This window comes from Sorex fumeus, unplaced genomic scaffold, assembly GCF_029834395.1.
Source record: "Sorex fumeus unplaced genomic scaffold, SorFum_2.1 ptg000045l, whole genome shotgun sequence".
NCBI classification, from domain to species: Eukaryota; Metazoa; Chordata; class Mammalia; order Eulipotyphla; family Soricidae; genus Sorex; species Sorex fumeus.
In genome coordinates, this window is record NW_026606102.1 from 20,388,477 (window position 1) to 20,414,242 (window position 25,766).

Sequence of the window (25,766 nt, forward strand, 5' to 3'; positions counted from 1 at the left end):
TCCACCCCCAGCAGACTGGCCACTCACTCCCCAGGGGCTCAGCTCAGTCCTTGGGCTTTTCAGAGGCCAGCCTCTGCTCCCCCCCAAACACACACACACACACACACACACACACACACACACACACACACACGCACGCGCGCGCGCGCGCTTCTGGTAACACACTTCCAAAGCAGCCCCCACCAGGGTCCTTCTGGGCTGCCCGGTCCTCCCAGGGTCTGTGTTGAGTCCTGGGCTGGGTCCTGGGAGCAGAGCGGGTTTCTGCCAGGCGCACAGCAGGCACTGTCAGACGCTGCTATCAGGGCAGGCCCCGGACGGACTCATGTATGTGGCTGTGCGTGCAGGGAGCCCAGGGAGATTGGTGCGGACATTTGATCTGCCAGCCCCTCCCCAGGGGTAAGCCAGGGGGTGCTCTGGCCCTAATCCTCTGTCTGCAGAGAGGAATGTCTCCCAGGGTCAGCAGGACCTGGGAAATGGGAGGTCAGTCCCCACCCCCACCCCCAGGACATCCTCCCCACACCGCAGGCCAGCTACGACTTTCCACCAGGGACTTCAGGGGGACCATTCACCCCTGTACACACAGGGGTGTGTGTACACTTGCACAGCTCCTTCCGGGTCTGGAACCCAGAGGGCAGCTGCTCTGGAGACTGGAGGCTGGAGGCTGGGGGCCAGGCTGAGCATGGTGGTCTAGGAGCTTATCCTGGCTGGACAGACATGATGCACACCGTGACTGGTGGAAAGTCGTGCTTCTAACTCTCTCGGCAGCTCATGCATCACCGCGGTCACCCCGTTCTCCGCTCCGCTGCGAGTCTTCGCTCCCACAGTCTGGCTCGCTCGCGCACAGGAATCCACCCACGGCCTTTCTTCGCACATAGAGGCTGGCAGAGGCAGCCACACACCCATGAGCTGGCAGAATCTTCACTGATGTCACCCCAGCTCTGTTGGCCTGGGCCGTGGCAGGAACGCGGGCACCATCTTCACCCGGGGCTTCAGGTCTCCACATACCCACAGCCCCATCCTACAAGAGGCCACGCCCTGGCCCCCATCTCAGACCCAAATATGTCTCCTTGCAGCCCCTGCAGTGTCTCGCAGAAGCCCCTGCACCTCGAGGCTCGGAGGCCCAGGTCCTCAGCTAGCAGTGTCCCCAGGTGTCCCTGCCCCAGGCTGGCTTTGCCACATGTGCTAGGCTGAGGACCAAGTAGCCAGAGAAGACGCTGGCCCTTCCCACCCAACCCACTGCTCCCCACGCTCCCCAGATGGGTCAGAAGAGGGATCTCGACCAACGGACCTGGAGCCAGCGATGTGCTGCCGGATTCTTTTATTAACCAAGTCGGGCAGAGAAGAGGTCACAACGTCACAGACAGACGGACAGAAGGACAGAAACGCGGGACAGTGCATGCTGCGCTATGCCGGACTCGGCCGGGGAAGGGGGACTTGAGTCTTGTCCTTTTAACTAACAGAATCAATAAATACGGTACGCGGATGCGCGCCATGGCGGGCGCGAGCTCTAAGCACACACGGACACGAAACGGCTGGTTTGGCGCGGGTCGGCACAACCCGCGGGGCGGGGGGGGCCAGGCCCCTGGACCATGCTGGGGACAGATGGGGGGCAGGGACTAGAGACCCCAAATAGGAGGGGAAAGTGAGGAATGAGGTTTTCCGGGTAGGACTCAGCCTCAGGGTGGGGGACGGAGCAAGCCTGTGAGAGGCCCAGTGGCTCAGGGCAGGGGTCTCCCCATGCCCAGCCCCCTGGCTCTCGGGGAGGACCCTGGTGCTCCATCTCCATCCCTAGCTGCTTTTGGAACCTGCGGCTGGAGCCTTGAGGAGCTGGGGATTCCCCGGTGAGGTGGGGGATGGGGGAGCAGCCCACAGAAGAGCTCGGCCTTGGCTGAGCCTGAGCTGACCTGGCCCGGCTCTGATCTGGAGAAACTTGCCCCGCATGAGGTTAGGAAAGCTTCCTGGAGGAGGCCACAATGTCTAGAGCTCTTGAATTCCAAGACCAGTAACAGGCTCATACCCAGGACAAGCAGCAAGCGTCCGCCCCCTCCAAGTCCAGCTTCTTTTCATTTGAGAAGCAGCCAAGCCTGCCTCGGGACCCTCAGGACCGGCCCCAGATGCTCCTGCCTTCTGGTCTTCACCAGCTCCTGCCCCCCTAGGTCAGCCTCCTTCCGGGCTCCTGGGACACTGAACTTGGTACCCAATGCCCAGATCTCGGCTCGGGAGGTGTGTTGGGAAAGACCCCTGCCTGCTGGGTCAGTGCCCCTTCCCCGCCCCCTGTGAGGTACTCAGCCCCACTCTCCTGAGGCCTCTGCCCCTCACTCCCCTCCTCTGCGGGCTCACCCAGATGTCTGGGCCCAAGATCCCTCCCTGCCCTCCATCTGCCCAGCCCAGGAGGGCTATCTAAGGGTGATGGCCTTCTCTGCTCTGCAGACCAGTTCCACTGAGGAGCCCTCATCTGCCCCCGGGAGGGACATGCCTGAGGAAGAAGCAACTTCTCCAAACAGGGCTGGAGCATTCCGGGGTAAGCCACAGAGAGATGGCGTCAGAAGCTGGATTCTGTACAAACTACCCCCACCCAGAGCCCCTGAAACCACGGGAAGGCGCAGAGAGGGGGTGCCCACAGAAGCTGGCGCTGGAACTCAAGAAAATCAAGACCCAATCCAGATTGTCACAGCGAGAAGGGGCCCAGAGAGGCCTGTGCACACGGCACCCACTGCGGCCCTGCCAGTCAGTCAGCTCCTGTCCTGCAAGGCCAGGTACCCAGATAACAGGAGGCCAGAGCCAGACGGAGGACACATTCCAGAGAGGCGAACGCCCGACCCAAGCTCATGGTGCTTGGAAGGGAGTTTGCAGAGGGGTCCAGGCCATAACGGGCCCACACCTCTCCGTGCCTTCGACCAGCTGGACAGAGCACAGGCTTCAGCCGGGCTCCCGATGCACCCAGGCTCAGGTGTCCGCTGAGCTGGCAGCCACCCTGCCCTCCTGACTCTAACAATCCACACAGGTGGCCTCCTGTCCAGGCTCCTGGAGACCCCTCCCATCGAGGGGAGTTCCCCTTCTCCTGCCTCCCTCCAGCCAGGGACGCACCACGGGTTGGTGGGGACAGCCACAGGCCTGGTCCCGAGGTCTGAGGGAGGGAGACGCTCCACTCCACACCCCTCCGAGCCTCGCTCCTGCCTCCACCCCTTCCTCAACCTTGGAAACTGGGGCTCCAGGCTGAGTAGAGAGAAAACACAGCTGAGCCCCGAATGAGGTCAGCCCAGCGGCACCTTCCCGCGGGCCAACCCAGGGCCCCAGGGTGTCCAGCAGGAAGCCTGGGTCCCTGTGCTGGGCTGGAGAAGAACAGACACCTACGGGGTGCTGGTGGGCAGGGCGGCACGGGGCAGAGGAAGCAAAGCCGGACGAAGAGGAAGAAGCTGCAGAGTCACTAAAGCTAAAGACGCACAACTGTTGCGGGACCCTCGCCTGGGGACAACGCGGGGGGCTCCAGGAGCGAGAGGGCAGAGAAGGGGAAGCAGAGAGGGGAGCTGCTGCAGGCGAGGCCGGCGCTGGGGGACGGGGCCTGGGGCAGGCGAGGCCTGAAAATGGAGCTTTATATATTTATACTTACATCTCACGTTCCACACACCAACTGACTAGGGGGCAGCAGGGAGGGAGGGGGAGGAGGTGGCACTGAGGTGGGGATCCAGCCAGGAGCGGCTCTCGCTACCCCCAGCCTCACCCCTGCCCCCAGGGGGCCTCCCCAAGATCGAGCAGGGCCATGCAGAGGGTGTGGAGGGAGGGGGGCTCCACGGGGTGGGGGACCTTGGGGAGGGGCCCCAGGATCCCTCGCCAGCCACCGAGGGGGCCGGGGGGTGGGGAGGGGGCATCCGGTCCCCCAGCTGAGCGGACGGCAGCGGTCAGTTGGGCAGCGTGTCGAGTCCCAGCGAGGCCGCGTGCTGCTTGGCACGAAGTCGCAGGTTCTCGATGCTCGTCGTTTTACTGTTCAGGGCCGCCGGGGCAGGTGCCAGGCCGGCTGGGGGTGCCGGCAGCAGAGGGGACCCCCACACGCCCTGGTGGGCAGCAGCGGCCGCGGACAGGGACTGGTAGTAGGACTGGCAGTGCAGGGAGCCCAGAGGGGCCATGTTGACGCCCAGATAGGGCACGGCGGCAGCGGCGGGAGCCGGACCCCCCACTTCGAAGGACGAGTAGTGTACCAGGTTGTTGGTGGCTGCCATGTGCTGGCGGAACTGCTCCTGCAGCCGGAAGAGGCTCAGCGGGGAGGAGGAGTAGGAGTGCGAGGGGCCCAGGAGGCCGCCCCCGGGGGCTGCAGGAGCCAGGGCCAGGCTGCCCGGGGAATCTGCAAGCCAGAACAGAACCAGGCACTGAGGACAGGGCATCAGCCTGCCAGGCCCCACCGTCCCGAGGCGCTGCAGACAGGCTTCGGCTGAGCTCCAGCTTCTGGCGGGACGGCTGGAGAGACGGTGTAGCGGGTAGGATGCTTGGGCCGACCAGAGTTTAATCCCAGATCCCCACATGGTCTCCAGAGCCCTCCAGGAATAAGCCCAGAGTTCAGAGCCAGGAGCAAACCCTGAGCACTCCCACCTCAAAAAAGTCTTGGGAGGGAACAACCCAGGCTTCCTCGGCGGAGAGCCCGAGCGCTGTCCAGGCCCGTGTCTGAGCACCGACCCCACTTAGGCTCCCGGCACCTCTCCCTGCTGGGCCAGGTTCGGGGTGTGGCACAGCTTATGCCCCAGCGCTGAAACGGGCTTGGAGTCCCTGGGGTCACTCAGGGATTCCCGACCCACACAGGGACCCGGAACGGTTGTCAAAAGGTTTCCTTATTAGTGGACAAGTAGCCTTTTTGCTCAGTCACCTCTGCCCTCAGTCTGAATGCATCTCCACTGACCCCAGCCCTGGGGCCTGCAGTGGCCCTGTCCCTCCTGGTAGGCCGCCCCACATGCCCCTCCCAGCCTCACCTGCCTTAGGGCTGCCTCTCTTGCAGCCCAGCACCTTGCTCTCAGCCCCAGGACTCTGCTGAGTTTGGGGGTCCTCGGCCCCGGCCCGGAGGTCCTCCTCCCGCTCTGGCTGGTCTTCGGGGGCTGACTCACTGGCCGACTGCTCAGAAAGGCTCAGGTGAAGCTCAGCAGGGGGCTCGCCGCTGGGCAGGCGAGGGGGCTGCTCTGTCTCCAGCTGGGAGTCAGGGGTGGGGGCCTCGCGCTTGCCTCCGGCAGGGGTGCCCTCAGCCTCCTTCTGCTTCTGCAGCTGCTCCTTCTGCAGGCTGCGCTGCTTCTTCCGGAACTTGGCCCTGCGGTTCTTGAACCACACCTGGGGATGGGAGAGGCACCACGGAGGTAGGAAGGAAAGACGCATTAGGGAACGGGACGCTGTGGGAGTCCCCGGGGCCTCCCCTGGCCCGTCCAGCTCCTCTTCCTATCCCGGCGTCAGATGCGCCCCCTCCTCGGGGCAGCCCGGCTGCTGGGCCGGGTCCTACCTGCACGCGGGCCTCCGGCAGGTTGGTGCACATGGCCAGCCTCTCGCGCATCACCACGTCCGGATAGTGAGTCTTCTGGAAGGTCTTCTCCAGAGCCTCGAGCTGCTGAGCCGTGAACGCGGTACGGCTGCGGCGCTGTTTGCGGTGCTGGGAGCCATAGCGGGCCTCCAAGATGATGTCTTGAAATGTACAGCCGTTGGAAGGCAAGGAGAGGGGCCCATTTAATTACGGGAAATCGGGTCTGGGCCTTGCTTGCTCTGCCCCACTGCAGACACACAGGCTCTGCCAGAGCCGTTCCCCTGGGGAGTGACCCCCAGGTCTCCAGGATCGCACCGTGCCCTCCAGGGCCCCCATGGGCTCCTACGCTGTCACTCCCCCTCACAGCTATCCCCAATGCCCTCCTTGCTCAGGGTGGGGCTGGCCGTGAAGGTGATCCTAAGCTCAGAACCCCATGGCTCTGGAGGTTCACGTTATACAGGTTCTGACATGCGGTAACCCTGCACCCCAGCAGCATCCTGGCCTACGACCTCGGGGAGGTAGCCACGAGCTGGTTCTCTCGGTCAGAACTGGGCCGACACTGGCACTCATGGTCAGTGAATTCTGTTTTCTGGGTATGAGCCACACCAGGGCTGTCATCCTGGGAGTCCCTGAGGGCCCAGCTCCAGCAGGGCCCAGGAGCTCTAGGGGGACCCGTTGCATCCAGTCTGGAGCCGTGGGAAGGCTTCCTCCAGGAGGGGCAACCGGAGACAAAGAGGCAACGGGGCTAGAGCCACGTCCCCATGCCTGGAAGCCCATCAGAGCAGGAGGGGGGTGGATGTCAGTCTTCGGGCTCAGCCCCCTCTACAGGGCTTCTCTCCCGCTGCCACCCCTCCCATCAGAGAATCCCGGGTGGCCGGGAAGTGAGTGGTGTCAAGCCGTACTGGCCATCAGACTCCAGGGACTGGGGTCCTCTTCAACGCTCTTAGCCAAGGAGGCAAGCAGCGTCCAGGCCACAGTTCTTTTATATACTCAGAGGCAGCCAACAGAGGCAGGCTGGGGGCAGGAGGAAAAGTGGGGACGCCAGTGGAGGGGAGGGGACACTGGGGAAGTTGGAGCTTTGTACTCCTAAACTCAAGCATGAATAACTTTGTGATTCATGGTGATTCCATAAATTTAAATAGAAAAAAGAGGCAGCCCCAGCAATTGGAGCCATGGTACGGAGGATAAGGCAAGTACCTTGCATGTGGCAGACCTGGGTTCGATCCCTGAGTGTTGCTGGGATCTAAGCACAGAGCCAGGGGTATGCCGATACGGTCAAAAGCCCCACAAGAGTAAATACGCAGAGGCAGCTCTGAACACCTCGCAACCCGGCACTGATCCCAGCCCAGACAGGACCCTGCCATGATGCAGGTTGCTCAGGGCAGGAGACGGGTGGGGACTTTGTCAGTGAAGTCTGTGGCCTCCAGTGGGGGGTAGGGGCACGGAAGGCAGGGCTGACACACAAAGGCCCACCTAGAGCTTCTGCCCCTCCTGCAGAGGGGGTGCTGGGGAACTGAATAGTCCCCTCCCTGTCCCCACTTCAGAGGTCAGGGCCCCTCCTCTCGGGTCTGGAACTTGTCGGGTGATCCCGCTCGGGTGGCACAGGACACCGACTCCCACTGCATCCCCCTCCCCTCCCCCCACCATCTGAAGTAGGTGACCAGGACTCAGTCTCCTCACTGGGCCTGCAGAAGCCTGGCAGGGTCTACAGGCATGTGCATGTCCACCCCACTCTCTCATGTAAGCCAGTCCCTCACTCATATTCTGCCCCATATTCCCGGGCCTTTGCTCACGTTGTCATCCATCCTTGCCAGGCCTTATAAGGCTGAGACTCTGCACGTGGCCTCCAGGAAGCCCTTTCTGACTACACCAGCAGATTATGCCATTTGACCCTGACTCTGCCATGCCCTCTCAGGGGTTCATGGGGATCTGGTCTCCCTGGAGAGATGCCCAGAAGTTCTCTGAGACCACCTGGCAGGGGGCTGGTGTCCCTTGCGTTTAGCAGTTGCTTGTGGTCGACCCGGGATAGATTGGAGTGGGACTGTGGGAGATCTGTGGTTCTGCTGCCAGTCCTTCCCTGGTGCCCACCACGAGGCTGCTGGGGAGAGCAATGACCTGTGGGCCCACGCTGCAGCTCCAGACCTGGGTGATAATGACCTCGAGTCCCTGCCTCTGTGGAATCCCTCCCCGCGCCCAGCCATGGTCTCGGCAGGCAGGCACTGCCACCCCCATTGTTAACAGGCTCAGGGATGAGGGGCGAGGGCCGATCTGCAGGGCCGGTGCTGGTGCCGCCTGAGCTCCGATTCCCAGCCCTGGTGTCTCATTCACCCACCGAGTTCCCACCGCGCTGAGCCTCGGTGTCCTGTCCCAGAAATGAGAGGCCAGAGCTGCTGTCCCCGGGAGGCGAAGGGGTGATGCATCTAGAGAGAGCTGCGGCCCCTGCCCACCCCACGGCTGTGCTCCAGCCCTGCGGCCCACCCCGCGGCTCGGCTCGAGACCCTCACAGGCATCTCCCTGTGGCCCAGGGGCTGGGTCCATCTGAGCCTCCCAGAGGAAACTTCCTCAGCAATCTCAGTTCTCCAGTGCCCACTCCCCGCGACTGCTCAGCTCGGGTTCCCCAGAGCCCTGCCCCTGCTGCCCTTACCAGCCAGGCGCTCGGCCAGTGTGAGCGCGTGCACTGAGGGCCGGTAGTCTGGGGCGTGCTGCGCCTGCTGGGCCGCCTGCTGGTGCAGGTTGTACATGGCACTGAGCGAGTTCATGGCGTGCAGCGAGTAGCCGTTCACCCCGTAGTGCTGCATCACGGCACGCGCCTGCAGTGGGGAGGGGAAGAGAGGCTGTGAGGCTGAACTCCCCTCCAGCGGGCCCAGCCTGCAGGGGCACCCCACCTCGCCACCCACAGGACAGCGGCTGTCTGTCAGCGCGGGAGGGAGCCTGCACTTGAGCCCCTTCGCACGCACATCCATTCCCTGCGTGGGGCCACAGTTGCCTTGGCGACCTCCTCCATCCCTGGAGGCCCCATCTCTTTCCCAGGCTGCCCCAGCCCCTGTGCATTTGGGCCCGCACTTGGTGTTTATTCAACGATTGCTCACGGAGGCCCACGTGGGGCTGGCCATGTCCCGAGCTGGACCAGGACACTGAGGCATTTACTCGGGTGAGAGAGAAAGCGTGCCCTAAAGGGCCGCAGGGACAGAGAACACAGCTGCCCTGTGATGCATCACTGCCTTGACGCCCTCCACGCTCACGTGTTTCCAAGAAGCAAAGGAGCGGAGAGCAAGGAGCTGCACTTACAAACAAGTCTGCTGCATTTGGGGACACAGCAGGCACCTGTTGGGACCACCAGCCCATCCAGAGCCTGCCCCAGCGCCACGGCTTCTGGCTCACTCTTGGCCGACCACTTTACCAGAAGCGTCTGTCCCTGATGGCACCAGCACCAGGCTGCCAGGAGCCCTAGGTTGCCCCCCATCCTCTTCTGAGCATCTCCTCCCCACACTTCTGTATCTACCTAATGCGTCACAACTGAAAGGTGGTCTGAAGCCTGCAGGCTGCAAAATACGGGTGGGTATTTCCTGTTTCATGGGTTGGGAGGATGAAGGGGATGGTCAGGGCAACTGGCAGTTCCATTTGCAAAAACGAGCCCCAACGTCCCAGCTCTCCACCTTCACTGGAACAGACTCGGGTACGCATCACCACACAGCATGTGCACGCAGGCAAGCACACGATCGGCACAGACCTGCACGCACAGACGCTCTTGGCCCGGTGTTGACATTCACACACAAACTCAGTAACATTCACAAACTCAGGGTCTTTATTCCCACAGTCCTGCACATACAGACAGACAGCTGCAAAGGCATTCCCTCGGGAGCAACACACTCACACACACCCATATGTTGCACATAGTCGTTCCTCACTATTTATTAGACACTCAAAGTTTCTGCTTCCGTGGAACTTACATCCCAAGACAGGAGGGCTATGTAGCAAATACATATCTGTCCAGAGTAAATATGGCAATGGAGAAGGTGAGGGACTGGGGCTGGAGAGAGAACTCAGCGGGCTGGATACAGGCTCTGCATCCAGAGACCAGGGAGGGGCCCATCCCAGTACTGCCTGGCTCCTGATAACACTGCTGAAAGTGATCACCGAGCACAGACCTGGGAATAGTTCAGAGCCCCACTGGTTGTAGTCCAAGAACAACAACAACACAAAAAAAAGCAAGGGCCTGGAAAAATAGTGCAGTGGTTTGGGATATCTGCCTTGCAAGTCGACAATCATTAATTGAACCCCCTGGTCTGGCACATAGCCAGCATGATCCAGAGCCCGGCAGCTCTGCTGGAGGTGCCCTGGATCTGCAAGCGTTCACACCACAGAAACTTCTGTGAAATGCAGGGAGCACCCAACTAAGATGCATAAGCAGCACAGTTCGAAGTGTGACCCCCCAGTGAGCATGTGTGAACAGCCCGACTTAAAGTGTGCAGAACACCACAGACACAACCAACAACAGCAATGCAGGGAAGGGAGAAGGGAAAAAAATATATAATTCAAACACAAAATATCTGTTTGGAAGGAGGAGGTTTGGGCCACGCCTGGCCATACTGAGTAGCTACTGCCTCCTGGTTCTGTGCTTAGAGCAGCTCCAGGGACCATATATGGCGCTGGGGACTGAACTGCACTTTGTTGCATGCAAGGCAAATGCCTTAACCTCTGTGCTACCTCTCCAGCCCCTAAAAAATATAATGAGATATCTTGGGGCGGGAACAATGCTCAGTGGTAAAGTGAATGCATGAGACCTGGGTTCAATGGAGGAGGAAAAGAAAGCAGAGGAAGGGAATAATCGGAGGGAAGAAGGAAGCTGTTTTAGAGCATGTGGTCAGGGAAAGGGCTCTCTGTGAGCCTTTGGGACCCATGAGGCATTGGGAAAAGGCTTTTCAGGTAGAAGAAACAGCAAGGTCAAAGGCCCTGAGGCAGGAACAATGAGCAGAAAAGCAGGAGGATCAGGGCAGCTGGAACGCAGAGAGAGGGAAGGGAAGGAGAAGGAAAACAAGATTGGAGTCGAGACCAGAGCTTGGCTCAAGGGGCTGCGGCACAGTATTTGCATGTGGGAGCCCTGGGTTCCATCCCTGGCAACACAGGTCCCCCAACCACTGTGGGGAATGACCTCTGAGCACTTAGCCAGGAGTACCCCCCATCATCAGCAGGTGTGCCCCCAAAATACAAGAAGGAGAAGAGCTGAGCCCCGAGGTCCCTGTAGAAGCTGGACTGGCCACAGGGTCCCCACCAGGGAGAGTGGTTGAGGGGGACAGAATGGGCAGAGGCAGGATGTGTCAAGAGCAGAATTCACATGATGGCTGAGGTGGTGACCGGGTTTGGCTGCAGCAAATGAAAGAAGACGGGCGCATTGGGGGGGAAAGTGGGTCTGAGGGGGGAGAGCTGGCTTTGAGGGGACAGGCTAAGAGTGCAATATGAATCCACCTTCCAAGTCTGAGTGTGGCACTGGCAATGGGACCTGTGAGCCAGGAGCGGAGTCTGGACTCACAGATTTGGTCGATGCTCATACACACCCTCCAGTCACATGCATGTCCAGAGTCTGCTCTGGAGCCCCAAAACACCACCCCAAGAATTCTAAGGAGCAAAGACAGACGTAGTTACAGAAATTGAACATGTGTCAGGCAGAGAATCTGATCGACCAAGCTCAAAGACAAACCACAAGCCTGAAAAATATTTACATTTACTATGCGCTGGTTTACAATGACAAAACTGGTAAACATGAAAAATACAAATGACAATGAAAGTGAATATTCGTAACATAGAAATAGACCTTGTACAGGAACAAAAAGAGCGCTGGAGAGATGGTACAGCAGATAGGGCACTTGCCTTGCTCAAAGCTGACCCAGGTTTGATCCCTGACACCCCATATGGTTTCTGGAGCACCACTAGGAGTGATCCCTGAGTGCAGAGCCAGAATTAAGTCCTGAGCACTGCCAGACATGCCCCTCCTCCCCCCAAAAGAGAAAAGAGACAAACAAAAAGATGGTGGCCTTAACGGAAAGGGGGGCTCAACAGGAAGCAATGGGTTTTGTGTACAGGAGGCCCAGGCTTAACCCCTAGCACCATATGACTTCCCAAGCACCACAGGAAGCAACTCCCAAGCACTAAGCTGGGAGCAGTCCCTGGGTCCGCAAAGTGTGACCCCAAACAGTGCCCACTAATGAAGAGAAAATGGAATCATAAATAGAATCATGAAGAAGCACAAATAACCAACTGACATAACAGAAGGGAAAAATGAAATAGAACCAAGTGGATGCTGCTTTTCCATCAATCACTTTAGCAAATCGGAAGGAAAATTGTTCCCAGAATTATCGGGAGGAGTGGGAAATGGCCTCCTTCCTCGCGGATGAAAAAGCTTGTCGGCATCAAAAGTCCTTAGAGAGCATCTCTGACCCACTGGCTGCATGTCCAGGAACGTATCCGTCAAGCCTGCAGATCTGCATACAAGAATATTTGCTACAACTTTGCTTGCAAGAGCAAACAATTGGGAATCTCACTGTCCATCCACAGATATGTCTCTGTCTCACTGTCCATTTCCAGACATTTTCTCTGTAAACGAGGGGACAGTTGCGAACACGAGGAAGCGGCTACTGGTTTGAAACAATGTGATGCATCTCACGTGCTGATGCCCACCAACTACTGTGGAAAGGAGGAAAAGATACCAAGTTCCTGATGATGCCTCACCTTTGGGATGTGCACATAAATATACATATAAGAAAAGCTTGAGGGTTAGGCCCTGAAGTATTTCTGGCTTTTTTTGTGTGTGTTTTTTGGGTCATACCCAGCAATGCACAGGGGTTACTCCTGACTCTGCACTCAGGAATTACCCCTGGCAGTGCTCAGGGAAACATATGGGGTGCTGGGAATCGGACCCGGGTTGGCCACGTACAAGGCAAACGCCCTACCCGCTGTGCTATTGCTCCAGCCCGAAGACCCTGAAGTATTTTGGGTTATATTTTTGGTTTTTGTTTTGGGGTCATATCCAGCAGTGTTCAGGACTTACTCTGGCTCTGCTCTCAGATATCACTCTGGTGGGGCTCTGCAGGGTGGGAAGGCAGGGATCTTACGGGACGTGGGGCATCAAATTTGGGTCTGCCGCATGGAAGCGAGCACTGTACTATCACTCTGGGCCCATGCCCTGGATTTCTACCAGAGCTACTAGGGACAGGACTCAGTGGTTGAGCAGTTGCCTTGCATGTTTGAGCCCTCGGTTTGATCCCCAAAAGAAAAAGCTTTGGGGCCAGAGTGATGAACAGGAGGGCACTTGCCTGCAGACAGCCCACCCAGGTTTGATCCCATTTAGTCCCTTGAGCACCACCAGGAGTGATCCCTGAGTGTAGAGACAGGAGTAAGCCCCGAGCAGAGCCCCAAAACAAAACAACGCTGTAGAACTAAACCCAGAGGTTCTTTATAGGAAATGGCAGCTGGGGAGCAAATGATCCTGACCTCTATGTTCCTGTTTCACGCTTTCTGCAGCTAGGGGTGTATTCTAATGGATGAGGGATGGGGTCGGGCTCCAAAAGGGTCCTTAGCTCCAGCTAGGAAGAGGGAACAGTGCTTAGAGGTGATTTTATCCCTCTCCCCTCCCCTGGCCAGGCTGGAAGCTCCTCCCTCCTCAGACTCAGGGGCTTTGTTGCTTTAAAACTCTGCTGGTAACGTGGCAAGTGACATTTTAATTGGCTTCATTATTGTTGATCTCACAGGTTTTGATGCATGACAGGTATTTATTTACAAACTGAAACAAGGACAAGTACCTCTCTGCACCCCAAAATGGCCTCCGCCCTCTGACCCACTGATGGTCTCCCAGTCTCTCCCTGCATGTCCTCCACCCACCATTCCAGCCTTGCGTGCTCTCCCTCCAAGCACAAGCAAGACATCACCAGGCCTGCTTGTCACCTCGAAGCCTGGCTCCTGCTGTGCCCTCCAGCTCTCCTCACTGTTGTTCTGCCCCCTCTTCACTTTTAAGAAAACCTTTCTTGGGGCTGGTAGGTCCTTGACTTGCATGCAGCTGACCCAGTTTGATCTATGGCACTGCATATGGTCTCCCAAGTTGTGCTAAGAGAGATCCCTATGCATAGAGACAGGAGTATGTCCTAAGCACTTACCTGAGTATGAGGAAGAAAAGGAAGGAAGGAAGGAAGGAAAGAAGGAAGGAAGGGAGGGAGGGAGGGAGGGAGGGAGGGAGGGAGGGTCCTCCAAAGCACTGCTGGAAGTAATATGTGATCAAGAACAGGTTTGTCCATCAAACAAAACAACCCTCTCCATCAAGACTTAGTTTAAACAATACCTTCTCAGAAACAGGGCTCCCCAAGCCTACCCTGAGAAGGCTTCTCTGCTCTCCCAAGTTCTAGAAATCAACAGTGCTGACCACACCACCATCAAAGCCATAATCATCAGAGCCACCATTTACCAGCAACTGTGCTGGGAGCCAGGCACCTCATAAAAGGCTTTTCCCAGCCCAATTCCAGCGCTTGGGAATCTGATGAGGACATGAGAGTCTCCCCTGCTGCCCCAAGTTCCTCCAGGGCAGAAAGTGTCTCTTGCCAGTGACCTAGCCAGATCACAGAGTCTGAGGCAGGGCTCAGGAGATGAGGATGGGATGAATGAATTAATAATAACAACTATTTAGTAAATGCCCCCAGGATCTCCATCAATCCTCTACTACCTAGCAAGCAAGCGAGCTGCTGATACCCCCATGGCAGAGGCGGAAATGGGAGGTGAGAAAGGCTGGCACATTGTAAAGGCTGCAGCCAGGAAGCGGTGGAACAGGTTTGCAGGTGAAGCACTTCCCCCCAGCTGGTGTTTCCTAACCCCAGGCACAGAGGCCACCTCTCCCTCCCGGACTGCCAGCACCTCTGATCTAAGCCAAGGCAATAGATGGAGAGCAGCAAAGAAAAAACCCATTCCTACAGAGCGTGTGAGTCTGTGTGCCCTAGCCTGTGTGCCGTGAATGGGGCTCTGTGAATGAGGCTCCATGCAAGCTCACTGTTCCCAGAAGAGTTCCTCATTCACCATCCTCTTCATCACTCCAGGTCCCGACACCTCTGAGGCCACAGAGAGCCCTGGCCTGTGGCTGCTACTTCCGATCTGAATCGCCCGCACATGGTACTGACAGCGCATCTCGGAGTCTGTGGTGCCCTGTGCATGCAGATGCAGGATGCTGTGATGTGCCACGTGCGTGTGCGTTTAAGTGTTGTTTGTGGTTATTGATGGGACTCCATGGTTATGCACGGGAATGAATGAGTGTACATGTAAAGCCAGGGAGAAGTCTGCGTTAAGGGTATCTTCACCAGAAATCATGTGGTTCTAAAGAGTCTGAGCAAGAATAAGCAAGAGATAAAACAAAAACAAACAAATTTAAATTCAGCTGATACAGTGATGCAGGCAGATTAACACAGAGGAAATAGATTAGTCATTCCTCTCTTAGTTTCTGTAACATGTAGCACACAGAGCCTGATAAGGTCAGTGTTTAGTAAGAAGTATCAAATTGAAAGAAAAACCACCAAAGCCGGTGAGGGAGGCAGGGCCCCCGCAGCCTAGTTTGATGCTCTAGACCCCAGGCCTATAAGCAGGATGTGTGTGTGTGTGTGTGTGTGTGTGTGTGTGTGTGTGTGTGTGTGTGTGTTGGGGGTGGGGGGAAATCCCTGCCCAGTGGGATCTTTTCCAGCTATTGGGCATCACTAACCCTTCCTCTGGGCTCCTCAGTCAGGCCCAGCAGCTGGAACGGCAGCTGGCAGGGCACACCCAGCTCTGAGCTCTGAGGCAGTGGAGGGAGGCAAGAGCGGCCGGGCTGGGGTCCTGCTGGGCGCGCGGGCGCTTCTGAGCAGGGACCCGCACTCCTGGCCCCAGGCCGGGCCCTGCGTGGGCTCAGCCCACTGCACACTCCAAACAGAATCAATTATATATTTAAAAGGTGCCGCCCCGCAATTCCTGGCGAGCCAGGAGAGTCATCCATCATGGCGCGGCGCGTTTCACAAGCTGTCGAATTGTGCTTACATTGGTTAAAAGAATCTTTATATTTCATTAAGCAAGCAGATCGGCGGATCTCCCGCCACAGGCACCATATAGATGGCTTTAATTTTCCAAATCTGCAAATGCATCCGTTATGTCCCCGCGTCGCTGCTGGCTGCGGCCTAATGCCCAGCCAATCGAAGAATCAAGCAGAATTTTATTAGGGGGCATTTTTTATAAATTAACAGCAGCACTGCTAGGAAGCCGCACGCAAGGCGTCTTTGATTAAAAGGAAAGTGGCTCCGTCCCTCGGCCACCCCAGCTCAGCCAGCCCGCGGGCCTGCCCCTTCTCTCTCCAACTCTCCTGCCTTCTCGGAACTTTCTTTCTCCCGCAGTCTTCTCATTTGCTCGCACGCTAGGCAACGCGCGGTAGGCACCTTTGTGGAAAGGACAGGGTAGGAAGCAGGGTGGGGTCAGCAGCCTTCCCCGGGCTGCTGGGCTGCTGTCGTCCATGGGTGGACCCGCCAGCTCCTAACAAGGCCACCCCAGGCAAGGCCTGCCACACTCCAGCCAGCTGAAGCAGGGCCCTGCTCACGCCCGCAACACGAGAGGAGACAGACATGCAGGGGACGATCACCTGCTCCAAGGCCCCCCAGCTAGCACGACAGTGGCCGGGACCCCTGGGAGACAAGAACTGACATGGCTCTGAAACAGACTCTGGTGGTGCCTGTCCCTGGTCATTAACGGGGGCAGGGTGGATGAAAGCCAACTGAGACCGTGAACTTCCGTCCCTGAGCAATGCTGCCGCCCCCATAACCCAAAGGTCCCCTGGTGACCCCTGTGGGGTAAAGGTTCCTGCAGCTGTCCGTCCTACTTAGCAGTTTAGAGACCAAGATGGAGAGTACATGAATACACAAACAGGGACAGCAGCCTGGACTGCCAGCCCAGCCAGGGCTGCCGCGTGACCCAGTGATGGCCCTACCATCACTGACTTCTGCCAATACTGTACTGACCCAAAGCTTGCCCAAGAGGGAGAGAATGATATGTCATGAGTCATGTGTAATCCAGACTGGCCCAAGGGAGGCCAAGGAGTAGAGATTCCTACGCGTGTTATTCCTATGCGTGGAGGGGTGGGGGGACTGAACAAGAGGTCTTCTAGCTCTGAGTTGGGGTGGGCTGAGGTTTTCAAGATTTCAAGAGACACTCCATGCCAAGCACAAGCCAACACTCAGGTTTGGAAACTTCCATGATGTGGGTCCCTTCCAGGATCCAAAATGACCTCCATTACACTTCAAGGACAAGATACTGAGCCTCAATGATGTCCCTTTGGCTAATCTGTTCCGGAATGGCAAAGACTGACCCTCACCCCATCCCACCAACTGCCCCTGTTCCCACATCTGTGTCTAGTCCAGAGCTGCTGCAGTGGAGTGCATGGGTAATGCGGTCTAAGGCCCCACCCAGCTTACGGCCACAGATCGGGAACAGGCTTGAGGTCAAGCCACCTCTCCTGCTCCCTCTCAGAAGTCGCTCATTTTATGGAGGCTCCAAGAGTGTTACATCAATTCTCAACCACTGTGGAGTGTCACAGCTCCCAAATCTCTTCTTCATCAGGCAGTCCAACGTGCAGAATGTCCCAGGGGGTCAGACTTCCCGTGATTCCATGACCCCACAAGCCACAAGGCCATAGAAGCCAAGGACACACCATTAAGACAAATCAGGGCTAATGGAGAGACTTCCAGCATCAACTGCTTCTGTCTGCCTAGGAGTCAGGGAGATGGTGCAATGCACCTACTGCAGACCCTCACCCCGGACATCCTGCGTCAACCTCTGCCCCCACTGGCCCTCGAGCACACACTGAAACCCATCTCCAAGGCCGGAGAGATGCTTAATGGGCATGAGGCTTTGCATGAGGAAGGCTCAGGTCTTGTGCCCCCACTGCACCATACCTAGTGTACTAGTAGCTCCTAAGTATTTCTGGGTATGGTCCAACCCCCCCCCAAAATATAAACTAATCTATTTTCATTTCCCTATGCAAAATAAATGAACCTATCTCTCAGGCCAATGATCTTAGGTTCCTTCAATTTCTTTTGTTTGGGGGGGAGGAACACACCCAGCAGCATTTGGGGGCAAATTTGGGGTCAGGAATTGAACCCACAACTCCCACATGCAGAACATACTTTGAGCGTTGTAATCTATTGCTCTACCCCTAAGCCACATTTCTTGTTTCGGGTTTTTGTTGTTTGTTTGGGGGCCACATCCTGCTGTACTCGGGGTTTACACCTGGCTCTTTGCTCAGGGGTTACTCCTGTTGGTGCTTGGGCACCATACGAACCGTCAGGGATCTGACCCAGGTCAGCCACTTTCAAGGAAAGCGCCCTGCACTCTGGACTCTTGCCTTGGCCCTCAAAGCTGCGTTTCTTGAAAGGCATCTCTAAATTCATCATGTGCCATTATTTTGCTCACTCCTAATGCACCGCACCTCCATTGAGACCAGCTCTCCGGAGTCACCATGCTCTGACCTTCCCTGACTCCTCTGTCCTCCACCAATACAACTTGGAGAATTCCTGAACCCTCCTGTAGACTTAATCTCCCCTTTACCAGGAAGCCGCCCCTGGTAACCTAGGTTGGGTCGGTCATGTGACTGAACCTAGAACTACTTCACCAAACTGTAGTTATCAGTACGCATGCCTCTTGCCAAAGATATAACAATGAATTTTACCTGATAGAGAACTGACAGAGGACACATCTCTGAATCCTCACAACAGACTAACCCTGACAAAAGAGGCGCCCGAGTCCAAGAACTCACAGGGCACTCACCCAACGCCACGGTCGGTCAGGCAGTGAGTGTAGCCACGATGCAAGGTGGAAGTCTCACTCCATCTTGTGGACTCAGTCCCACCAGAAGCCCCAAACGTCCCCAGCTGAGATCTTGTCGGCAAGACTGGCTCCAGGGCTGGCACTCAGCACCCAGCCCGGGGCACATTGGACCTTCACACCACAAGACAGAGCCACCATTTGTCAGACTAAGGACTCTGGGGAAGTGGAATGAGTCCTGGAGGCTGAGAATCCAGCAGGGTGGTAAAAGGATGAGAGGGGGACTAGCTCTGGGAGACTGAGAGGGACAACAAAGCCCAAAACTGAGTGAACCAAGCCACATTACCCCAGCAGGGAGGACCCACATCCTCCGCAGAAGCCAAGACATGTTTCCCTGCCCCAGCCCCAGCCCAGTCGGTCGTAGCTGCAGCTCGGACTTCATCCCAGTCCCCATCATCCCCTGCCTTGTTCCTCACCATGCCCTAATCCCCAGATGGCACCTGGTACAGACGCAGGGCACTCCACATGGCTGTTGCCAAAGTCCAGAATCTCTGACGCGCCTTTCTGGCACAGTAGAGGACCCCCAAAGAGGACCCCCAAAGAGAGGTGGGCTCCCTGGTGTGTCCCTGCCAGGGGTGGGCCAGCAGGGAGCAGGAGGGCCCTAGAGCTCATTAGTTCCCTGGAAGGAGATTCTCACCTTCCCTCAGGGCTGTGGGGGTCGAGGGAGCACTGGAGGGAAAAGGTCTGGGGTCTGGGGACAGACCCTGCCCCTGCGGCCCCTTGGAGGAGCCCGGGCTCTGAGCTCCCTACACAAACTGTTATCCATTAACATCCAATTATCCCTTGGTCCGAGCCATTAATTATAAATCAGCCGCTAATTGGGGTAATTAGCCCCCCGCAGGCTAATGGGCCGAGACTGAGGGAGGCCCGTGTGCCTAACGTCTATGTTTTATGTTTGAGGTGCTACTGCTTTTTGGGGGGGGAGGCAACGAAATCAGGCAGCCCGCATTGTTGGGATTCTGGGTTTGTTTTTTTAAGCAGCAAAACAGAGCAGGGAGAGAGACGCTGACCGGCCAATTTTTGTTTCTCCTCCCCCCGCCCCATTCCTTCCCGGCGTCGGTTCTCAAGGCTACTGGGCCACAGACGCCTGACCCGGGCCTTGGAGTTGAACTGTCGGGCAGACTGCGAGATTCCCTCTGTCCTTTCCCGCATAGCTGCAGCGGGGCACTGAGCGGCCGAGGGAGGGAACGCGGCTACCGAGCGGGGCGCGGCGAGGGCAGGGTGGCGCCCGCAGGTTAGGGGTGCTGGCCTCGCCCGCCTGTTTTGCTCGGCCCGGAGAACCCCGAAACTGCGGGGCCCCTCGGAGCCGCTGCTCCAGGTCGAGCCGAGACCCGCGACCCCGGGTGACACTTGCAGAGGGGCGTGTTGTGTCGCGCGGGTTCCGCCGGGGCGCGGACAGGCCGACTCAACCGACGACGCCTCGCAGCCGTGACGCACACGAACCACGCTGAGGGGCCCCGGCGGCCTCGGGGCGCGATGACGCAGGGCCCGCAGAGGCGGTGACCTGGCCCAGAGGAGTCACCCCGGGGGGAAACGCACTCAGGACGAGAGCCCGCGGGCCCGGGCAGCCGCCCTCCACCGAGTGGGCGGACCCGGCTCGAGTTCGGAGACAGCGCGGCCCGGGGCGCACTCCCGGGTGGGTACGCGCTGGGACTTCGGCCAATTCGCTAGCGCCAAGGCCACGCGGACCCGCGCTCGGAGGGTCACTGGGAAGAAAGAGACGTCGCAGGGCCGCCCGACTGCCCGCAGGAGCGCGGGAAGCCCAGCTCAGTGCTCTTCTAACCGCCCGGGAAACTGAGGCGCGCGGAGGGGCAATGACCCACTCAAGGTCAACGGGTGGGGTGCGGGGCAAATGCTCTGCAGCACCGAGCGCGCCCGCACGCCCCCAACCCCCAGCACCCCCGCCCCGGCCCCGCCCGCCTGCTCGGTAATGGGCTTTGGTGGCGGCGTCGCCCGGGGCCTTGATTAGATATTTATTGCTGTCATTTACATGGGCACCGCGGGGCGGCCGAGCGGGAAGTGGGGAAGGGGAGTAGGGAGGGAAACGAAGTGGGGTGGGGGTGGCTCCGCTACGTCCCGGCGAGTAAGGAGCGGCTGGCGGGAGTGGGGGCGTAGCGCAGCCGAAGTTGCAAGCCGCGGCCCTTGGACTGTGGCAACCCCGCGCACAGCTGGGAGTGGGGCTGTGTGTGATGGTGTGAGTGGCCCCTTGAATTAAACCTGTGTGTGCCTTTGGTGCTGTCAGGGGACACGCCAGGCTGTGCTCCTGGGGCAATCTGTGTAATCTGTGACTTCTCACCTGGGTGTGAGTGAGCCCGGTGACGCTGCCACATTGGCAGAAGGGTGGGTCAGCGAGGGTCTGTGTCCTTCCATGTGGCCAGCCCAGAATGTGCCTGTATGCAGGATTGGCTCAGAAATGGGAGACTGTGGTCCCCAAGATCCAGGTCTCCTCCCGAGCTGATTCAAGGGCTCCACCACCAAACCCAATTGGGTGTCCCCCACAAGAGCCCAGGTTTCTGGAAAACTGGCCCATGGGGCTGCAGTCCTGGTCAGTGCTGGATCTGGGGTTCTGCTCCGTGGCTCCAGCCATGGGGTGAACGAATACTGTGGATCCAATCCCTGAAGCAAGTTCTGTCTGCACCGGAGATAAAAAGCCACAATGTCCCAACCATCGGATCACTGGCGTGGAAATGTTGGGAATGGGGGTTCAGAGGTTCCCCAGACACTCACCAGCTTCCTTCACCCCACCCCACTGAGTGGAAGAGCTCCGGCGACCCTGAATGCACGCCCTGAAGTTGCCTTCGCCCGGGGCGGGTTTCCTGTCTGCCCTTCTGCCCTCTCTTCCGCTTTCCACACCAGGTCTAGGAGGCAGGTTCTCAGGTCCCAGCAGAGTCCAGAGCCCCTGGGGTGTGCTGGGCTGGGGGAAGGTGTTTACCCTCATCCTAAGTAGCAAGTAGCAAGCCTCTGATTCTCCTCCAAAGACTGAGTCTACCTCCAGCGGCAGAGAGAAATTTGAGCCAATTACCCGGATAATTTGCTCTCACTAGGCAGTAAATTCGATTTTTTTCCTGAATGCCCAACACACGCATTAGCACAAACGTTTTGCAAGGAGAGGAGGTAGGGACTAAATTCCCAGCTCCTTGGGTGGGTTCCTTCCCTTTGCAGGGAGGACTGGCGAGGCCCAGAGGCAAAACTGAAAAGCTAAAACTAGTAGGGGCCCTGACTTGCTGGGAAGACGAACTCCCGCCCGACAGCACACAGGCTCCCCAGTTCCGGGAGCAGACACCAGTCACCCCACGGGTGGCGGCCGCTGGAACATGCACAGTCTCCTCAACGGGGCCCACGTCACCTCGGCACCTCGGTAGGCCCCATCTTAAAGCCAGCACCACCCCCAGAAAACCAGTCCGGGCCCCAGCGGGCCCAGAGCCTCCGCATACTTTCCCAAAACGAAAAATACTGCCTGGTGGCCCAGGCGGAAACGACTGCGCCACTGTGCTCCAAACTGAGCTGCTCCCCTTCTCAGACAGGGGTCCAAACTCGAAAAACGGGGTACCCCGAAAGGCCATGGATCCCGACCTTCTCCCACCTCACCCCGCAATCCGGGGTTCCCTCATCCTACAAATCATAAGCCTGAAGAGGCCGTCAGCCCTCGCGGAGTGTGGCCGCCACGGTGAAGGCTCCGGGGCCCCAGATTTGAGGCAAACGTGGACGCGAGAGGTTGGGCTCAGACCCCGGCGCGCACCAGCACCAGCCGGCGGCCCCAGCGCTCCGCTGGGAACTTGTGCTGGGCGGCGGGAAAGTTCAGTTCGCGGGGTCCGGGACATCGCCTGTTCCGACTCAGGGCGGGCTCCAGAATCTGGGGGCTCCAGGAGGGAGGCCCAGGGCGTCGGGGCCCTGGCAGCTCCCCCAGTCCCTGGGCCACTCCCGCCGGGCGCAGCTGCAGGTTGGGCCCAGCCTGCGTTCCCCGCCGAGCGCCACCGACCCACGCCAGTCGGGCCGCGGAAGGCGAAACGAATTCCCCGAGGGCTAAAGCCTCTGCCCCCCAAACACCCACGCGGGCGACCCGGGCCGAGGCGGCGTTCCCGAGGGCCAGCGCCGGCGGGGCGCTGAGCCCACAGTCCCGGCAGGGGAATTCGTGCGGAGACGCGGGTCCGGGAGGAAAGACGCATCGCCCGCCGCCGAGTTCGAGACGGAACAGCGCGGCGCGACGCGAGCCCACGGCCCTGGCACGAGCCCAGGCAGCGCGGGGCGCGGGGCGTCAGGGACGCGGGAGCTCGGGGGACGTGGGCGGCCCCTGTGGCCCCAAGCGGAGACCCGAGCCGCCGGCCGCGCCCCCTCCCCAGCCCGGGCCCCGGGCTTCGCGACGCCCCGGGCCGCATCTGCTCCGCATTACCCCGGCCACCTCCTCCCCACCCCCTCCAAACTGAGAAGGATTTGTCTCCGCTTAATATCCAAACCTTTTTTGTATTTATTTTTTTTCAGGGGCGAAGTAATATCTTCCAAATGAGGCAAAACCGTGACGGATCCGAAGCGTTCTCTGCGGGTGCCTGCGTCTCCGCGGGCCGAGGCTTCCGACACCGCCTGGGCGCGTTCCTGCCCACGGCCCTCCTCGCTCTGCTCCCCTCTCCTCTCCCCTGCTCCCCGTCCTCCCCTCTGCTCCCCGTCCTCCCCTCTGCTCCCCCTCCTCTCCTCTGCTCCCCTCTGCTCCCCTCTGCTCCCCTCTCCTCTCCTCTCCTCTCCTCTCCTCTCCTCTCCTCTGCTCCCTCTCTCCGTCTCTGTCTCTGTCTCTCTCTACCCCCCACCCCCCTCTTCCCCTCTCGCTACTTGGGCGCTCTCTGCGCCTCCTCGGCCGCTCTTCCTCTCCGCCTCGTTTGCAGCGCGGGGGAGCGCCGTCCGTCTCGCCGGGCGCGTGTCCCTCTGTCTGCCCGCGATTCTGTCTCCCTGGCCTTCCCCTGACGCAGCCCGTCTCCGCGTCCCTGACCCCGTGCAAACTTTCCGATCCTTCGAACTGGCCGGGGCGCGGACCGCGGGGAAGGAGGCGGTCCCCAGCGCTGCCCGCCCGTCCCGCCCGCCCCGCGCCCCTCCCGGCTCGGCCCGCCAACCCCGCCCGCTCGCACCTGGTGTCCCCGGCCCGCGCCGCCGCCGCCACTGCCATCGACGCGCGCCACGGTCGAGGCTGGAGTTTTAAACGGCGTTTCCCCCGCGCCCGGCGCCGATCCTCGCGCTCCCCAGTGGCCCGGGCGGCTGCCAATCACGCGCCGCGCCCGCCCCCGCCCCGCCCCGCCCCGCCGGTGCGGCCCGGCGGCTCCCGGTCTCGGCGGCCGGGGTCCCACCGCCCGCGAGTCCGTGGGCTCGGCCAGCGTCTGCCACTGACTCCAAACCTCCGTCTCTCGATCTCCAGTCTGGGGCCTCTGCGGAAGCCGCAGGCCGATCCTCGGGGCTAGGAGGAGACTGGAGAAACCCTCCCTTCCCAAGGCCTGGTCCTCGGCAAGGGCTTGAGCAGAGGGTAAATGCAACGGCCTTGGGGACTCCGGGCCTGGCTCCCACCGCACCGTGCCTCCAAGGTCCCGAGCTGCGCGGCGCCCGCCCGCGCGCTCACACACACACACACACACACACACACACACACACACACACCTTCTCTCCATGGTTCCCCGCTGCCTGCAGCCCTCGCACCCAGCACCACCACTCCATCCACCACGAGCACTCAGAACTCACCGCCCACACACTCAGCCCATTACACAGGATTGCTTCAGCAGCTGTCACCTGTCAGAGGCCACCAGAGAGGTCCGGCACTGCCAACTCTGCTGCACATACAGCGGTCTGAAGGGGCCTGACTTCCAGGCAGAAACCCTGGTTCTCGACCCGCTTGTTTTTGTCATGCCCCACTGTTGCCTGCCGCTGGTGGGCAGGATGGTGACAGGGTGACAAGCCATCTGGAGCTGGCTCCAGGACCAGAGGACCGGAGCTCCACCTCCTAAAGGTGTGTTCCACAGGGACACGTTGCAGGGGTACCCTAGTAGCAGGTGACTGGACTGAGGCTGTGGGGCTGGGTGGGCCCTCACGCAAGTGTGGGAAGGGAGTGGAAGGTTAGCCGACCGGGTCCTTGCTTACTGTGGCAAAGACTGTAAGTCTCCTGGGAAGTGTGTCCTTGAGGCCTGGGACTTCCGAGATCTCTAGTGTGTGGAGGACTGTGTGCCGCACATGGCCCAGCGGTGCATCGCTGCAAGTTCAAGGGCGGGTGTGAGCTGAGTGGCAGAGGAAGATGTAGCGTGTCATCGTCCACTGTGTCTGGGACCACGGGACCCCATCTTGGCATTCCCTCTGGGCTGTGCGTAGAGCGCGAAGGAGTCCAGATCCAGAGAGCTGGGCGAGAAAACCCAGAGAGGTGGCTGTGGTGGCTTCCCGGCTGCCTGAGACTCACAGTCCAGGCTTGGAAGGGAGGAGGACAGGAATTTGGGGCTGGGCGGGGCAGAGGGGCCACAGACAGATTTGAGGGTGGAATCCTGAGCTGAGTGAGGGGCTAAGCGCCTCAGAAGGGGGCGGGGAGTTGTGGCCTCAGAAGGGAGGGCAGAGGAGGGGGCGGTAAGAGGATTAGGCCCGCTTAGACCCTTCTCTCCCACCAGGATCCCCCACCCCCACCCCCAAGCTCCAGAAAAGATTTCTTCTGCCAAAGCAAAACCGTTTAGGCTCCATTTAAAGGGACAAGAAAGGTGGAGGCGGGGGCTTTAAATAACCTTTTAATTTCCCTTCAGGGATCTGAGCATGTGAGGGAGGGAAGAGGGAAGGGAAAAGGGAAGGGAAGGGAAGGGAAGGGAAGGGAAGGGAAGGGAAGGGAAGGGAAGGGAAGGGAAGGGAAGGGAAGGGGAAGAAGAGGGAAGGGAGAGGGAAGGAGGAGGGGCGGGTAAGGGGAGGGGGAGGGGAAGGGAAAGGAGAGGGGAAAGAGAAGGGAAGGGGAGGAAAAGAAATGGGAAGAAGTGAAGGGGAAGGGAAAGCGGAGGGAGAGGGGACAGAGAAGGGAAGGAGAGGGAAAGGAAGGGAAGAAAAGGGAGAAGGGAAAGGGAAGGGAAGGGAGAGGAAGCAGAGGGAAGGGGAAGGGAGGGAAGGGAAAGGAAAGAGGAAGGGATCCAGAGGGAAGGGGAGACCGGGAAGAGAGGAGAGGAAACAAGAGGAAGGAGGGAAGGACGGGAGAGGCGGCTGTTGGCTCAGGTCACTCTGGCTGGTGGCTGGACACTCAGACATGCTGGAGAAGTGCTGGGAGGGAATGCTGCGCCCCGCCCCTCCCCCACAAATCCCTGCACATGGATCAGGTAGTGCACTCTACTCCACACACAGCACTGGAAACAGGGGCACAAGGAGAGGGTCACGGACAGGGACACACAAGAGGGGACGCCAGAGTCCCTTCCATGTG

General features: G+C 59.2%; 1 protein-coding gene across 2 annotated transcripts; it reads right to left on the reverse strand.

The window, feature by feature from the left end:
- Positions 1–3,899: 3,899 nt before the first annotated feature.
- DMBX1 (diencephalon/mesencephalon homeobox 1) lies at positions 3,900–23,566 on the reverse strand. 2 transcript variants are annotated; one of them, XM_056122367.1, is made up of 5 exons: positions 23,473–23,566; positions 8,136–8,301; positions 5,474–5,652; positions 4,959–5,307; positions 3,900–4,339 (listed from the first exon to the last, which is right to left on the reverse strand). In XM_056122367.1, exons 2-5 carry the CDS (start codon positions 8,287–8,289, stop codon positions 3,900–3,902), a joined length of 1,122 nt encoding a protein of 373 aa, XP_055978342.1. In that variant the 5' UTR covers positions 8,290–8,301; positions 23,473–23,566. The 2 variants fall into 2 exon arrangements, with proteins under 2 accessions (XP_055978342.1, XP_055978343.1); XM_056122368.1 differs by lacking the exon at positions 23,473–23,566 and adding an exon at positions 22,813–22,941.
- Positions 23,567–25,766: the final 2,200 nt, after the last annotated feature.

Bases quoted from the DNA above. Each gene is read 5' to 3' on its own strand.
- DMBX1 (XM_056122367.1), bottom strand. From the start codon at position 8,289: ATGCAGCACTACGGGGTGAACGGCTACTCGCTGCACGCCATGAACTCG. The intron at 5,308-5,473 runs GTAGGACCCGGC...TCCCATCCCCAG, and splicing joins TGCCGGAGGCCCGCGTGCAG to GTGTGGTTCAAGAACCGCAG. The intron at 4,340-4,958 runs GTGAGGCTGGGA...TCTGGCTTGCAG, and splicing joins GAGAGGCAGCCCTAAGGCAG to ATTCCCCGGGCAGCCTGGCC.